We start from the raw sequence: 17,194 nt of genomic DNA, 5'->3' as shown, positions 1-17,194 counted from the left end.
TAGACAGATGGCGCATGGAGACGGATGAGGATCCTGAGATCCATCCGGTGTTCTCTGTCATGTTTAGAAACTCTGTGATAGAGACACTTCCCAGCCAAATCAAAGCCAAGCTAGAGGATGTGGTTGGACTGTTTACATCAGGATCTCATAGAGATTTTAATTTAGTTCATGCCATTGGAATTGGCCATTTAGTTCATGCAGTGGATGAATATCGTCAGAATAAACAAAGAATACAGGAACAAAGCAAAGAGGTCCAGAGGAAGCTATATCAGCTTCAGCTGGAAGATCTCACAAGGAAGGAAAGAGATAAGAAGAGACAGGCAGGTGTTTTAGAACCAGCTGCTGTAATATCGCAAGCCGCCCAGCAGGGCGCACTTCAAAACCAATATCCACGATTGGCATTTTCTCTCCCAGTACAACAGCCTCAGAGCCAACTGTCACCTACTCCAACTGTTACACATGTACACATCCATAATTATGGGAACCCCACAAATAAAAATAGACAGAATCAGTACAAAGGGCCCCAAGGACAGTTTAGAAACAATCAACAACCAGGATCCCAAGGACAACGCAGAGGTCCTTTAATATGTTTTGGGTGCAACCAGGAAGGACATTCTAAGAAGGATTGTTTAACTAACCCTTTTCCACCACAGCAAGGACAGGGTAACAGCGACCAGGGACAGGCAGGTCCCTTTATGGGTCAGGGATACAAGGGGTGCCCAGAGAATCCACAGGGGGAGGGTCAGCTTGTAGCAATCACAAAACAAGCTGATGAGGAGCCAATACTGCAGGTTCTGATAAATTATAGAGGCACGCCAATGATGGCCCACACTGGAGCCACTTACACTTGCGTAGGTCCAAATTATGCCTCTCACCTCCCCATGGCAGGTAAATTCACCAAAACTTTAGAATTCTCGGGAAACACACAGTTAATACCTATGACAGCTCCAAGGATGACAATCGGTGAATTCCTATTTTAAGTTGTATATGTGAGCGAATGAGTGAGGAGTGAGTGAGTGAGTGAGTGAGTGAGTGAGTGAGTGAGTGAGTGAGTGAGTGAGTGAGTGAGTGAGTGAGTGAGTGAGTGAGTGAGAAAGAGTTAGCATTGAGTTGAGTTAGAGGGGACAGATGAAGCAATTTGTGAAGAGAGACAGAGAAGAGGAAGAGTGTGTGGATTGGCAACGAGAAGTGGCGATGAGATTGGAGAAGGCTTTCCGGTTAGAATTTTCTTTGGGGACATTCATATCTTTCGATGGCCTTTTAAGATTAATAAATCTAGTTTTGGAGAGTGTCCAAAAAACGAATAAACCAGAAAGGAAAGGAAAGGATTACTGAAAGTGAAAATGGTTATGGAGATTTGTGAAAGCAAAGGAAGTAGGTAAAGAGAGGTAAAGAGAGTTAGAGAGAAGGAACGTAAGTAAGGAAAACCCGCAGGTGGGGGCTGGACAGAGAGACAACAGAGAGAAAGAGATTGAATTTGCATTGTGCTTAATACATTATTTGTGCGTTTGGATGTACTCTGTAATTGGTTCCTGAATGTAACCCATGTCCACTGTTTTAGAAAAAACCTAGAACCACCACTGGGATTGGTGATTCTGTGGTTCTTGGAGACTCTCCAACGCGTCGGAACACCATATGGTATATATCATTACATCTTGGTACACAGAGCACTGGTGAGACAACGGGTTGGATCAGAGAGAGAAGGTGTTTGGAGAAGGGAGAGGAATGTATAGAAAGCAAAAAGGGCGGATGCGGGCCGACCCGGAGGTAATAAATGAGCGGAGAGGTGGCTGGGGTCGTTTAGCTCAGGAGGTAGAGAAGTTGTCTAGTAACCGAAGGGTTGCTGGTTCGATCCCCATCTCTCCTAGCTGAGTGTTGATGTGTCCCTGAGCAAGTTACATGGTGATTACAGGATTTAGGAATAATTATTTAGACTCCAAAACATGAGCAATTAGCTCAATTGTCTGCACACCAAAAAAATTGTCTGCACACCACACTCCACAGGAGTCAATGGGTTCAATGGCGCCAGGGTAAAGTGACTCATCAAAAGAGGAGCGGACCCAACCCATGGATTCTGCGTGGATAGGTGGATGTTATTTTGGTGCTTGGACCTGACGAGGTCTAGGTGCCAAGATAACAACACAAATAAAATATTTCCTTCGAGATTATGATAAGTAATAGACAATTTATTAAAAGTGATCTTATAATTTAGAAAAAACAATCGGCAATACTTAAAAATTAGACCAAATAAGTATGATAAAACGTTATCCAAATTTCTAATTTAGGTTATCCACAATGACAAATGTCATTTAAAATAAATAAGTAAAGTAAAATAAGAAAGGATGTGTGTGTGAGGCTGTTCTCGTGTGTGTGTCAGGGCTGCCGAGGTAGGGGAGAATCCTCTCCTACTCCGAGTGACTGAGTACACAAGGGGATACCCAAGCACACTTCAGATAAAACAATATGGTTAATTAGTAAATAGAAACAATGTATCAATTCAGTGTTCAATAAACAAGTTAAGATCAACATAGAGGGTTTGGGTTTGGTATAGTAGTGAATCAAAATATGGAAAACACTAAATGCAAGCAATAGGTAGAATAAAAGGTTTAATTAGGTCGTCCAATTTAAATAGATAGTGAAGGGCAATCGGGTAGGATTATGAAGAGAATTGTGATTTTGAGTAACGGTTAAGACAAAAGTGAGTCGCCCAATATTGAAAATGCAAGTTTTAATATTGTGATTTTTGTTTTCTTTCACATCTCCCTAGTTAAGGACAATAGGTGGATTGACGCCACATCTGCTGGGAAGGAGTCATACATGCTATGTTGTCAAATTGGATTCGGAAGTAGTGGGTTTACCTTCAAATGCGACTAATGCTGCTGCAACACTTTAATAATTTTAACTCTGATAAATTATCTTTTGTTTTATAGTCGCCCTGATGTGTATTCATTACGCACACATATGGCTGCATAAGGCAGATGCGGCTGAAGACTCTGTCTCCATCCCTCCACTTTGCGATCTATACCACCATATAGGTGGGGATTGATCGTATCCCAGGTACGGCATCCTGCAATAAGCCAGTATGGAAGGCTGGTTAGCCAACGACGGGTAAGATCCCACCTTGAAGCCCGGGACAACCTAAAACAGGCACAGTCACGATTACTTGGCAGAGTCACAGTGAGCATTGGCTCACTTGAACATGAAGTGACGAACTGCAACCATCATAGGGAAAGCCGGCTGATGAAAGGTGGAGGGGGAACAGGAGTCAGATGTGTCAGCTCTGGCAGCAGAGGTGGTCTTGAAACGGGGCATGTCGCGTTTTATTTTATCTTATTTTTCCTTTGTGGTATAGAAGGCCACTAACGCATGTAAGTTTTTTCGGTTTAGTGCATGACTTTGGAACAGCGTGGTTTCAGGCGGCTGATGGTAAACCCACCCATATTGGGCTTTGGATTTGGACATACTGGTTTTGATTTCCCTTCCCAAAAGATTGGTTTCAGTTTGCTGATGCTTAAGGTTAGACTTTCGACGTTGGGTGCACCAACGGCGTTATTAGATTTGTTTATCATTTAATGCGCATGGTTTTGACCATTGCGCAAGGAGGGAGGTATTGAGGAGAATTAGGATTTTTTTTGAAAACAAGGTTTTTCTTCACCATACTTGCAACCAATGATTGACATCCAGCTAAATGAGTGTGAAATATTTGAAAAAACAGTGTTCAACAGATGGGTAGAAGCAGTCCCATCAGAAGACCAAAGTGCGGCTACGGTAATCAAGTTTCTGACTAGAGAAGTCATGCCAAGGTTTGAAATTCCGTCACAAATTAGCTCAGGCGATAGGGCTGCGTTTATTCAGAAAACACTCAAACAAGTGATTTAACATCTGCATGTCAAACAAAGATTAGGCTGTGTCTACATTCCTCAAACCACAAGGTATGGTGGAGAGAGGAATCGGACGCTTAAGACAAAGATTAACAAAATTAAATTAGAGTACTAAATTAAAGGACTAATGCACTACGACTGACACTAATGAGTTATCGCATGAAAACTAACAGAACGACGCATCTAACCCCGCATGAAATGCTTACGGGTCGACCCATGCCTTCGCCTGTCATTCGAGGGCCTCACAAAGGACCTCCATTGGAACAATTGGAAACTGAATTAAGACGCTATATGGGACAACTAACTGGCATACACAGGCTTATTTTTCAACAGGAGAAAGACAGAGTTCCAGAGTTGGATGAGGAGCCACCAAGGGGGGTGGAGCCAAGTGACCAAGTGTACCTCAGAGTGTTCAGGAGAAAGTGGAACGAGCCCAGGAGAGAAGGACCATACAAAGTCACCAACGCAACACCAACAGCCATCCAAGTGGAAGGAAGTGCCACGTGGTATCATCTCAACCACTGCACAAAAGCCGCTCAACCCAAAGCCAGGGATGAGCGTGAGGAGGAGGAGCCAGACGCAGACACACCTGGGGCTGACCAGCTGCCCCAGGACCAGATCCAGTCGAGCCAAGAGATACAGCAACATGATGATGCTGAAAACGGGGAGCCTGTTCCTGATCCTTTACGGGTTGCGCCAGATTCCGCTGGCACAAGGACAGACCCAGAGGAGGAATGAAACCATGGAGACAACACAGACCTGGAAGAGCCAGGAATCAGGGGCTGGTACTGAAGGAAGCCTAAGAGAAACACAGGACAATCCGGCCCCAACTCACTCAGGAATAGTCAACAAGAAAGGGAAAATAGTCTTATATGCTCAGATACCACCGCAGAACCAAGTTAATGAATTTGTGTTTGCTGTTATGTCGGATAACCAACCGTTATGTGCATTAACCTTCCGCCAGAATTATGACCATGCGCATAGGAAAAATCGGTGTGAAGTACATATCCAATTCAATCCAATGAAATGGTGTTTAACAGTAACGTCAGGAAAACATGGGGCTATAACAGAAAGTATAGATTAAATATGAGAGAATATATACTTCTTAAAGCTGTGGCTTGGCAGAACAGACAAGCTTTAGATTGGCTTTTAGCAGAAAAGGGGGGAGTTTGTGCTCTTATAGGTGAAATGAGTTGTACCTTCATTCCAAATAATACTGCCCCAGATGGATCATTCACACTTGCGATGAACAACCTAGAGGAGTCGGGTGACTGGGAGAGGATGCTCTATGGGGAGATAGATTGGAGTGAAATTAGAGAGGAGACCGGAATGTGAGAATCAGACATCAGAAGGAGGTCCTATTTTCTTAACTGGTGACCTCTCCATGTGAACCACAACCATTTCAGACAGTGTAAACAAATGGACATTGGACTAATGGGTTCCAGGGCATGGTGGCTGCGAACAGCAGCAACTACGATGCCCAAACCCCCAACGTTATATAGTATACCGGTACATGACGATAATCAGAGCTATCCAAATCTATGCAAGCTTGTTGACATTTTTTAGTTTTTAATTTATTTTAGTTTTTAATTTCTATTATTTACTTATTTTTTGAAATGACATTTTTTGAGTTTCATATTTTTATGTCATATATTCTGAAATGCTAATTTTCAATGCATGCTGAAAATACTATGTTATGTGTGAATTCTAGTTAGACATGTTAGACATTTGATAGATCTTTTTTGCCTTAGCCAGGTTGAGATTCCTGAACATGCTTAAAGGTTTTTTAACGATGATCAAATGTAGTGTAGATTATGACCTAAACGATTGTTATGTTTTTGTTATGATCTTATCAGACCAAAAAAGGGGTAATGTGTGGTAGAAATTAATGAGTATATTCTATGGTAAACCATGATTAGTATAAAGTCTTTTATCTTTAATGGTGGAAGACACATGATGCCTGCAGAGCCTGGGTTCAGAACAGATGGTGGAACACAGGAATGTGCAGGAAGCTGCGGGGTCAAGCCATGTTGACCTCAGCCTTTCAGCCTTGGGTCATCTTGGCTAACGGGGTTAATCCATGCTGACCTCAGACCGGGGCTTTGTTGATAACATGCTGAGACGAAGATTGACTGGGCGGAATCCTCCATTGTGACAAAGGAATTCTTGTATTTTTGTGTGTATAAAGAGAAGCTGGAATCGATGTTCGAGCAGTGACTCTATAGACCTACTCAGGCTGTTATCGTTGTTGTTTTTCTTCACGATAAAGTCTTTTTTCAATTCTTGCTCCGGACCCCTCGATTTCTTTTACACTCTCTCTCTTAAATTAGTCTAAGTGTTTTAAATCTCGATTAATCTTCGACACTGCAACTGGAGTCCTTGCAGGAGGAAACCTTCAGGTGTGTGTGTGTGTGTGTTTTATAGTGAACATGCTGCTGTAGATGTTCACCCACGTATATGATGAGTAGAAGATTAAGTGTCTTTATCTGCGTGTGTGTGTGCGCCCGTGTGTGTGCGTGCATGCCCATGTGGTTCAGATTGGAGGCTGCTAAGGATGACTACCGGATCCACTGTGAGGAGCTAGAGAAGCAGCTGATCGAGGTGCAGCACTGCAACGACGGGCTCACCGGCCTGGCGGAGGAGTCTCGAGCCCTCAAGGATGAGCTGGACATCCTCAGGTCCGTCCCCTCTCTAGCCTCCTGAGAACATACTGTGGTGTACAGTTTTTTTTTTCTAATTGAAATGTGACGCTGCTTGTTCATCATGATCTTAAACTCCTTCCGCTACTCACTGATTGGTCCGAGCAATTTTACAACTTCGGAATTTTTTATATGGGATGGAGGCCAGACTGATCTGCAGAGACAAACGGAATGTGAACTTGCGAGACCGGGATGGTCTCAAGCCTTTACATCCTCCCTCTACCCGAATCTCACATTCAGACCTCCGGTGGTCTGCATGACTCACGGCTGGTATGGACACCAGCAGTCTCACAAATCAGACTTCAGGTTAATAATATAAAGTCTGATTTCTGAGACTCCTGGTGTCCATACCAGCAGTCTCAAAAATCAGATTTGAGATTTTTAACAAGCTAAAGACAAGCTCAAATATGCATGAACGGGGAGTATCACTCTCGTTCTTTTCTCGTTCTCCATAGATGTAAGTAACCCTATAGAACACAGGTAACTAGTCAAACTATTATACATTCACTCAGTTAAACATGTTGCATAAAAGGTCATCAATGATGCCACATGACTATCATGTTATCAGAGTCCATTTTGAAACGTGCGTCTCTTCACATGACTCGTATTTCCATGTTTTGTACTAATGTACTCAGCTGTCCACAGTTATTATCACATACTTTATCATTTTTGTGCGTGTGCTTTTGAGAACCGTGTTTTATTTTGGCCCGCCGGCAGAGAGAAGTTCATCCGCCTACAGCACGAGAACAAGATGCTGCGGCTGCAGCAGGAGGAGTTTGAGAGGGAGAAGATCAGCGATCTGCAGACCCAGCTGGAGGAGTCCCACCGCACACGTAGCGAGCTGGACACCGACAACAGGTCCATGATCCTCCCCCAACCACCATACTGTTATAAGATACATGCTCAATTTAAAACGGCCATAAAAAACATCCACCTAATGGCATACGGAACAGGACGTGCATAGAATTAAATTGAGACGCATTGTAATGAATCCTGCTTAAAAGGCCATTGCACTCATTATTATACCGGTGTTCCCATCCTGCTCCCTCCTCCCTGTTCGCTTGCTGTGTTGCGGCGTGTCCAGGCTGAGCCGTGAGAGGATGGCTGAGCTGCAGCAGCAGGGGGAGGACCTCCAGAAGGCTCTGCAGAGCCAGGCGGCCCAGCCCGACGACGTGAGTACCAGCAGGCCCGCCCCAGCGCTGTGTTGGGCCCCGAGTGCTCAAGATGGGTTCAGAATCAAATTGAAAAATTATGTTAATTTTATTATCTACATGTATATAGAGATAATTGACATTAGATTTTGATAAAGGTAAAATGTTAACCAAAACCATGACCTTTTAAAGTTTTTTGGAATATATAGTGACGTGATGAAATAGTTCACATCATTGTGAAGATGTACAGAACGACAGTAGTAGGTGGTTGAGGCAAAGCTCTACAGTTCAGGGGCCGTATTCACAAAGGATTTTAGGGCTAAAAGTAGGTCCTAACTGGCGAATTTAGGAGTAACTCCTAAAAATAATGTCTAGGAGAGCTTAAAGTCTAGGAGAGCTTAAAAGTCCTCAAGAGGACTCCTAACTCAGTAAGACCTATTCACAAAGAATCGTAAATGCCTGCGAGACGAAATGTTAGGGTATTAAACTTGTTGTGGAGTTAATCGCAATGCAATAACATCCCCGACTAACAGGAATAATCCGATTAGTCCTGAAATAAAATGTTTGCCCATACTACGTTATTTAGCAACAGGTGCAATGCAACTTTGCAATGCCGACGATTTAAAAATATCGCAACCATCAGTCAGCCGTGCCATAAACTTTCCTTCGGACATTCAACAATTACACAGGATCAAAGCCAACTTCATGGCAATTGCAGGTATGCCCGGTGTGGTCGGTGCTATTGACGGGACGCACATAAAAATAATTGCGCCATCAAAAGACGAGGACGTGTTCGTCAATAGGAAGAAAGTGCATTCCATCAACACGCAGGTTGTTTTTGATGCAAATTTTAACATAGCCTACTGGATGTTGTTGCAAAGTGGCCTGGATCTTCAGCTACCCATGATTCGCGCATTTTAATGGAGAGCGGTCTGAGGCAGCGTTTTGAGATGTACCAGTTGGGTGTCACTTGCTGGGAGACAGTGACTATCCATGCAAGACGTGGCTCTTGACACCCTACCTCAATCCACAACCGGGAGCACAGTTAAAGTATAACATGTAAGTGATTGCGCATATTACGCTTAGTCCTACGTGTAAAACACATCGTATGTGTTTTTGTTAATCCATATTTATTATTGTTTACTGATTTCTTCCATATATGCTAGAGCACACAAACATACACGAAATGTTGTGGAGAGAGGAATTGGGCAGATGAAACGTCGGTTCATGTCCTCCACGGTGAAATACGCCTCACCCCAGAGAGGGCAAGCACAGTCAATACTGTATGTGCCATTCTACACAACCTCTGCAAGCGGAGGAACATTCCACAGCCAGACGATGATGATGGCGATCAACATGACAATGAATTTGGCCGGCATTTAGGGATCACTTTGAAAACACATTTTAGGTAAACACCTTGGCACAAATCAGTCAACACTTGTGTAGTTCATAACATTTATTTTCTTTTAAATTTTACGTATTTTTATTGTTTGCTTTCTCTCTCTATTGAACGTGCAGGCTACAACGTCATTATCGTGGTCTGCACAAAATTGTCATCATGCGTGTATTCTGCTAACTGCACTATAACTACTTAATAGGAATTCATTTCTAGCCTAGGCTATTTCCTTGTTTTTCGGTGATTCAGTGGGCTCGTCTGAACAACCAATCACCGAACTGACTGCTTCTAAACTCGTGCACGAGAATTGACGTAATCCATAGCAACGGCGCGTCACTCTTAGTTCACTCTTTGTGATTTATCCTTAGTAAGAGTAGGTCTCAGCGGCTTTGTGAATAACTTTTAAGAAAAAACTCCTACGTAAAATGTTTTAGCGCGAGTTAGGAGCACTCCTGGCGGTAAGATAAAATGCTTTGTGAATACGGCCCCAGATCCTTAAACATGTGCACTGTGGAGACCAGTTAAACACACTTGTGCTGTGTAGAGTTTATTCCAAGCAGATCATCCTCCGTCTGATTATCTGTATCGAAAGGAATGGTTAACCTAATTCATTTTTATTTATTTTTATTTTTCAGTCCAACCTGAAGAGGAAACTTGACGCCCACATGTAAGTGTGCTGTCTTTATGTTTTTATGTTGTTGAAGTTCCTTACCATCACCAGTAGATGATAGTCATGCTCCTTCTTTGATCAGTTTGTTGTCCCTCTTCTCCCTCAGGGTGCAGCTGAACGAGGCTCAGGATGAGATCATGAAGAAGGAGCTGTTGGAGGACCTCCAGCCCGACAACACTCAGACCTGTGAGTCCCGTACGGTCCTGCTCTGCTGCACCTCTCTGGTCTTCAGCCCATTAGAGGCTTCTTCCACACATAGGGAAATCCTAGGACCAATCAGCAATTGGCCGAGGCAGTTTCAAACTTTCTATTCATGACGGATGAGGGGTGCCACAGTCCCCATGATTTCAAAACAATGGCTGTGACCAAGGAAAACGTAGTAAAGAATGAAGCAGTCAAAACGGTTTAATCAGAGGTAGACTGAAGAACAATGTTAAAAGCTGAACCTAGAAGTTAGCAAGGAAGGCTTTTATCGGAGAAGATGTTTTTACATTCAACCAGGATCGGCATGAGGCTTGGGTTATCAAAACTGATTGGCTTTAGTATTTTGCACAATGTTCTGCATTGCCCAAATGTTTAATTCAATTCATGCTCTGTAGAGGACATACTGACAGGCTTTGCAAAACTCAAACTTGAATATCTTGATGGATGGTCTCTCCCAAGGCCTGCTGGTTATTGACTGTGAATTCATATTTGTCTGCCAGCGTTGAGGCTGGACGAGCTGATGGCCGCCCTGAAGAAGAAGGACGATGACATGAAGGCCATGGAAGAACGCTACAAGATGTACCTGGAGAAGGCACGCAATGTGAGTCCAAGCACCCGCACGGTGGCTCACAGCTTTGATTTCACCTTGATTTTGTATTTGATTTATTATTATGTATCTAATGTGGGAGATAAAAGTATATTGGGCTGAGACTTTGAGAAAGTTTGATGAAATGACTGAACCTCCAACGTGGTCTTCAGGGCCCAGTTTTTCAAAAGTAATCCAGTGGGATTTCGGATAACGGATTGGATCAAATCTTGAAAATGGGTTGCTCAAAACTAAAGATGGATTCAGAAAGAAGATCAGATCACGTAATCCGATTTTACATTTGATCTGGATCAAACCTTCCTTTTGTGTTGTTCAAAACTTTGAAGTTGGTTTGGGATACATTTGATCCAAAAAAACAAGATTATCCTGATCCCACCAGAAGGGTGGATTCAGTTGTGATTTTCTGAGTTTTTTAAACAAAATGAATGATGACAAAATCAGGTTTTTGGCAAATGATATACATTTATTCATATTTCGGATGAATTCAAATCATAAAAATGATAATCAAAATGATAATGATGAGTAAAAATAAAATAAAGAAAAGCTATGATACATTTGTACACAAAAATTGTACACAGTTATTCAAAGTTAAAAGTAGTTTCGTACCATTCCCTCTCTTATAGCATTTCCAGTGTGTCCCTCACTAGGTAGGACCATTCGTGGCTGTTCTGGGTCTACATCAGGCTCAGGTCCATCATGAGCGTCACTGGCATCGCAAGGGACATGACGCCTGGTGGCGATGTTATGCAGAACAATACAGGCCAGATTTATGTTGCATGCCACCTTAGGTTCTACTCGCAGGTAGTTAAGACAGGCAAACCTTCTCTTCAGCACTCCATTTAAGCGCTCAATGGCACATCTTGTTTTGCAATGTGCAATGTTGAAGCGTGCTTGCTCAGGTGTATTTGCAACCGGAAAAGGGGTCATTTGCCATGGTAGAAGTGGGTAAGCGCTGTCTCCCAATATAATGCCATTTGGCCGGTTTGTTTGGAGCTCTCTGTATAGTGCACTCTGTCTTAGAATGCGTGCATCATGGACAGACCCTGGCCATTTCACAACACAGTTGGTGATGATGAGGTCGGCGTTGCCCACAAGTTGTACGTTGATGCTGTGCCTCCCCTTCCGATTTACATGCTCCCACTCCCTCTCACGAGGTGCTTGGATATGCACATGTGTACAATCGATAACTCCAATCGTGTTAGGCATGTTCCCCATGTGAAAAAACTTGTGCTTAGTCCGAGCAATCTGGTCATCCTTGGGAAAGGAAACAAATTGATTGATCAGACTGCCCAGTGCCATGGACACAACCTTCACCACATTACTCACAGTGGATTTGTCACTCCCATATAGTCTCCTATTACTTGGTAGAAAGTCCCACATGCGTAAAAGCGCAGTGCAATTAAGCACTGTTCCTCCACGGACAAAGCATGACTCCTTCGGGTTTTGTGTTGGAGTGTTGGTCTAATCAGGTCTGAAATGTACTTGATGTCATCTCTCCCAAAGCGAAAACGTGCATACAGTTCATCTGAAGTGTATTGCTCAAGTGGTTTGGCACGCTCAGCGTACACCCTAGCAGGGTGCCTTCTCCTATGGTACCGATGAACAATACCCGCCATCTGGATGCCTCTGTAGGTTAAGAGAAATGTGTGCGAAACATGATGTGTTTAAGTGGTCAAACCAATTAACCAGCAACAAGCTAATTACTAGAAGCCTAATTGATCACAGGCCAAAGCAATAATGCCCAAGGCGTTAAGAGAAATGTGTGAGAAATCATGGAGACCAAGGAGAAATCATGGAGTCAAAAGGGCCTAATTTCACTGTGGCAGAAACGTACGCACTACTGGAGGGTGTTCGGGCCAATTTTGCCACAATAGTAGGTGGTTTCAGCTCGGCAAAGGGTGGGGAGGTCACCAAGAAAGGTAAAGACACCATTTGGGAAGACATTACCAACCGAATCAATGCCTTGGGGTCTGGCCAAAAGAGGACCTTAAAACAAGTAACACTGCGCTGGAAAAACCTGCGGGCCAAGGCAACCAAGGACCTCAGTGAGGCAAAAAACCCTCGCACTGGTAACAAGCCATATAAAAGGGGTGAATACACTGATATGGTCCTCGATATCGTTGGAGGCGAAAAGTCAGAGGCTCTGCACGGTATAGAAGGTGTAGAAGGAAATGGAGAGGCCACAATGACAGAGGCTGGAGAATGTGAGCCGAACCCTCCTGCAGAGGAATTTGTCCTGGGCCTTACTCCAGCGATTGAGGAAGACGATGGATCCCCCTTGACCATGGAGCCAGTTGTTTCTAGAGTTGCTAAAACAAAGCGTAAACGTTCCTCGGGCCAGGATGGTGACGCCTATGAGGTGCTTCTGCGAAAGGAAACTGAAAGAGCAGAAATTCAGATTCAACTGGCAAAAGAGAAACTCCTGCTAACCCAACTGCAGCAGACAAAAGTGAAAATGGAGATACAACTCCTAAAGGCAGAGGTGGAAAGAGCTGGTCTTTGTCCTGTAAATGATCCTACAATTTTTGGAATATTGGACAGTGCTATTTTTTGTTCCGTGGAGGAACAGTGCTTAATTGCGCTCGCGCTTTTACGCATGTGGGACTTTCTACCAAGTCAGGAGACTATATGGGAGTGGACAAATCCACTGTGAGTAATCAGGTGAAGGTTGTGTCCATGGCACTGGGCAGTCTGATCAATCAATTTGTTTCCATTGGACAGTGCTAAAATTGGTTTATTACCAAAACTAAATAAGGAATGTAAATGTTTCAGTTCATTATCATTTTTCTGTTTCTTAAAATTAAAACAAACAATGGCTATTTGTGGCCACCTGTATTTTTCGGTGTACTTGTTGTTCTTTGCTAAGCCTGTAGGCTGCACTGTTGGTTCCATTCTAAAATTCGGTAATCGAGATTTGGTAATTCTGAAATTTGGGATTTGGATCACTTTGATCCTATCCAAAGTTTCTTCGAAAAACTGGCATAAAAGTAATCTGGATCAAGTGATCCTGGATAGCAAAACATGGGATTTCCAAATCCGGATCAGTTTGATCCAGATAAAAAATTTTGAACAACTGGGCCCAGGTGATCCGAGCCCTGGATCCCAAACTGAACCCGGCCACCGCAGAGATCCAGGCCCTAAAGAGCCTGGTACTAGACCGGGACAGTCATACCTCCAGGGTGGATCCTCACCCTGGAGGTATGACTTCAACCTGGCAACCCGTTGATATCCTGCTCAAACTATGCTTCTCATCGAGGATGTGATCATCCTCCTGCCTTAATTCAAGCGAGCAGCAGGAGGACCTGCATTTAATATCGCATCCATTGTGATGATAACGGATCCATTGCTCCGCATGACCTGCGTTCCATATGTACTGAAGTTGAGCACAGTGACTGGGTGTGGTGCAGCGTAGACGGTATAAAGGTTTTCCATACTGATGGCTCATCCCCTGTGCCTCACAGCGGGAGTGTGAGCAGGCCAAGCTGAGGGAGTACGAGGAGAAGCTCATTGTCATGGCCTGGTATAATAAGGTAAGATGGTCAGCTCAGCAATACTTTAGACCTTTGTGGTTTGTGTGTGTTTGCGTGCACTGTATATGCGCTGTGTTTACATGCTTGTGTGTGCTGTAACTACGTGTGATTGTGTTTAGGTGTGTTGTCTGTGTTAACATGCTTGTGTGTGTGTGTAGGCGTTTGTGTATGAGTGTTATGTTCACGTCTGAAGAGGTCCTGCAAATCAGGCCTTAACAACGGTTAAAGTGTATTTCTATGTGTGTGTTAAACACGATCCTTTCTACGCCCAGAGTCTGAGCTTCCATAAGCTGGCCATGCAGGCTCGCCTGGGGGACCGTTCCGCCTCCTCGCTGCCCCTGGGTCCGTCCTTCCTGTCCCAGCAGCGCCAGGTCACCAACGCCACACGCAGGATTCTGCCAGTCAACATGCCCGCCTCCACTACCAAGTAGACCCGAGCCTCCCAACCTGCCACTGTTCGGTCATCGATCCACTCCCTTGTAATCGACAAGCACACATAGAAGCAAGCAAACACTTAAGTGGCCTTATACCTTTTTAAGAGCTGCTCATGTCGGCCATCCCTCCAATGGCTGATGGTCTATTGCTTGAATGAAGCTCCGCCTCTGAGGTCGTCGTGTGCGTTTCAAACTGTTCCACTGGACACTGGCTGGGGGGGGGGGGGGGTTGAATACATGAATGGACATTGCAGAACTCGTGGGGCATGTGCGTAAGTGCTCACCTTTCCAGATTGCACTGATAAACCAATGCTCACTCCCTCAATGACTTCTGACATTTGAATTGGGGTTATTTACCAGAAGCTTCGGTAACCTGGGTAGTACTTGGTACTTTGTCATGTATATTAGTATATACTTTGCTATGTATACTACTAGGTACATGTATTTTACTAGGTACTTTGCTATGTATACAACTAGGTACTTTAATGTATACTACTAGGTGCTTTGCTATGTATACTACTAGGCACTTAATCTGACAATCCCTTTCTTAGCTGCTTTCGACTTTCATGGTCTTTAATTGTTAGAAAGCGCATGAATGCAGAACCATATTATAAACAAATGCCTACTATATGAATGTGATCACAACTTTAAAAATGAAGTTCAATCTAATGCCAGCTAAAGATTATTCAAAATTTTCAACAAAGTGATTTTGGACACCAGTCTGAGGCCAGCATGCATTAACCCCGTAGCCAAGATGACCCAAGGCTGAAGGCTGAGTTCAACATGGATTAACCCCGTAGCTTCCTGATCATATCTGTGTCCCACCATCTGTTCTGAACCCAGGCTCTGCAGGTATCATGTGTCTTCTACCATTAATATATAAGGCCTAATAATAATCATGGTTTACCATAGAATATACTCATTAATTTCTACCACATCTGCTGCCCCGAGTCACAGGGATTTGCAGGTGTGACAGGTGTGTTCACCGCAGTGGATGCACCATCCTCAGGTAAGTCGGTGCGTGTTGCTGGTGCAATAGGGGTGGGCGAGAGATGGTACCTGTTTCTTCGCAGAGTGCTCCTAGGTGTCTCCACATTGTAGGATCTTGGAGTGCCTGCATTTGACACCACTGTGCCTCTCTCAAGGATGTCCTTGACCCACATGGTCACCTTGTTGGAGGAGTGGCAGGTTTCGAGCTCTGTGACGACGGTCGTAGTTCAGTTTCTGCTTCTGTCTGTATGCTTGTTCAATTATATTGATATTATATTATTTTTAGACTGTTCATGTCTGTCCAGCCCGGGTTAAGCTGAGATGGGATGACAGGGACAGGTATTCTAATGTTTCTGCCCATGAGGAGCACTGCTGGACTGTGTCCGTTCGCCAGAGGAGCGGCGCGGTAGGCCATGAGGCCAAGGTAAGGGTCACTGGATTTCTTCAGGATACCTTTGATTGTCCTAACGGCCTCTGCCTCACCGTTGCTTTGTGGGAAGTGGGGGCTGGATGTGACATGACTGAAACCCCACTCTCGTGCAAACTTTCTGAAGTACTCGGATGCAAATTGTGGCCCATTGTCTGAGCGCACCACATCTGGTATGCCATGACGTGCAAATATGGATTTGAAGTGCTCCACCACCGCCTCAGATGTTGTATAAGTGAGTTTGGCTACTTCAAAGAATCTGGAAAAGTAGTCTACAATGACCAGATAGTGCTTATTATTTTCTGTCTGAAATAGATCTGCCCTCACAGTGGACCATGGTCTTGCTGGGAACTCAGTGGGTTGCAGTGTTTCTCTAAAGTTGGTTCTCTCCCGACTGCATACATCACAGTTACCTATCAGTTGTGTCAGGTCTTTGCTAAGGCCTGGCCACCACACAGATTGCTTGGCCCTCTCTCTGCATTTAGGCAAGGCAAGGCAAGGCAACTTTATTTATATAGCACTTTTCATACACAAGGCAGACTCAAAATGCTTCACATATAAACATTGTCATACAATAAAATAAAATAATAGGTAAGTAAAAGAAAAACATATGCAAAAAATAGAAAGTTAAAAAGGCATTATAGTATTAAAATAGAAAATAAAGGCAAAGTTAAAAAAGCTTTTTAGAAAGTGCAATGTATTTAAGATTTAGCAGAAAGATATAGCAAACATAAAAGTCTTCAGTCTTGTTTTAAAGATGCTAAGAGTTGGGGCAAGTCTTAAATCCTCTGGGAGTTTATTCCAGCTATTTGTTGCGTAGTAACTAAATCCTGCTTTCCCATGTTTTGTGTTTACTCTGGGGATAATTAACAGATTGGTCTCAGAGCTTCTTAGTGGTCTAAAAGGCTGATGTAGTGGAAGCATATCAGTTAAATATTTTGGGCCTAAACCATGTAGGGATTCATATGTAAGCAACATGATTTTAAAATCAATTCTCTGACCTACAGGAAGCCAATGTAACGATTTCAGAATTGGTGTAATATGATCAAATTTTTTGGACTTTGTTAGAACTCTAGCAGCAACATTCTGAACAAGCTGAAGCTTCCTCAGAGTTTGTTTTGGGAGACCTGTAAGGAGACCATTGCAGTAATCAAGCTTACTAGTGATAAAGGCATGTACACGTTTTTGTAAGTCCTCGGTGGACA

The 17,194-nt window shown here is 43.6% G+C and overlaps 3 protein-coding genes across 4 annotated transcripts in view; 2 read left to right on the top strand and 1 right to left on the bottom strand.

Moving 5' to 3' along the window:
• Positions 1–5,433, top strand: part of LOC132449988 (syncytin-2-like) — a 93,820-nt gene extending 88,387 nt beyond the window's left edge. Inside the window, exon 2 of one of the 2 annotated variants that reach the window (XM_060041941.1) lies at positions 5,260–5,433. The gene's annotated coding sequence lies outside the window, so the exon portion shown is untranslated. The remainder of the gene's footprint in view (positions 1–5,259) is intronic. The other variant, XM_060041940.1, reaches the window with a different exon arrangement.
• An 840-nt stretch (positions 5,434–6,273) lies between these two features.
• LOC132449642 (protein Hook homolog 1-like) lies at positions 6,274–15,259 on the top strand. The gene is made up of 9 exons (XM_060041399.1): positions 6,274–6,579; positions 7,216–7,438; positions 7,665–7,752; positions 9,763–9,794; positions 9,904–9,983; positions 10,502–10,602; positions 13,692–13,791; positions 14,068–14,138; positions 14,411–15,259. Exons 1-9 carry the CDS (start codon positions 6,339–6,341, stop codon positions 14,567–14,569), a joined length of 1,095 nt encoding a protein of 364 aa, XP_059897382.1. The 5' UTR covers positions 6,274–6,338; the 3' UTR covers positions 14,570–15,259.
• Positions 10,764–12,681, bottom strand: LOC132450405 (putative nuclease HARBI1). The gene is given in 2 exon segments (XM_060042513.1): positions 10,764–11,945; positions 11,948–12,681. Coding segments are annotated over 2 exon segments (1,026 nt in total). The 5' UTR covers positions 12,225–12,681; the 3' UTR covers positions 10,764–11,196.
• Positions 15,260–17,194: the final 1,935 nt, after the last annotated feature.

The sequence above is a fragment of the Gadus macrocephalus genome, chromosome 21 (assembly GCF_031168955.1).
Source record: "Gadus macrocephalus chromosome 21, ASM3116895v1".
NCBI classification, from domain to species: domain Eukaryota; kingdom Metazoa; phylum Chordata; class Actinopteri; order Gadiformes; family Gadidae; genus Gadus; species Gadus macrocephalus.
Note: the sequence above shows the minus strand (reverse complement) of the source record. Positions and strands in the feature narration are given on the sequence as shown.

Excerpts from the sequence above, each read along its gene's own strand:
- LOC132449642 (XM_060041399.1), top strand. The coding sequence starts at position 6,339 with ATGATGAGTAGAAGATTAAGTGTCTTTATCTGCGTGTGTGTGTGCGCC. Across the intron at positions 7,753-9,762 it reads AGGCGGCCCAGCCCGACGAC|TCCAACCTGAAGAGGAAACT; the intron begins GTGAGTACCAGC and ends TTTATTTTTCAG. Across the intron at positions 14,139-14,410 it reads TCATGGCCTGGTATAATAAG|AGTCTGAGCTTCCATAAGCT; the intron begins GTAAGATGGTCA and ends TTCTACGCCCAG.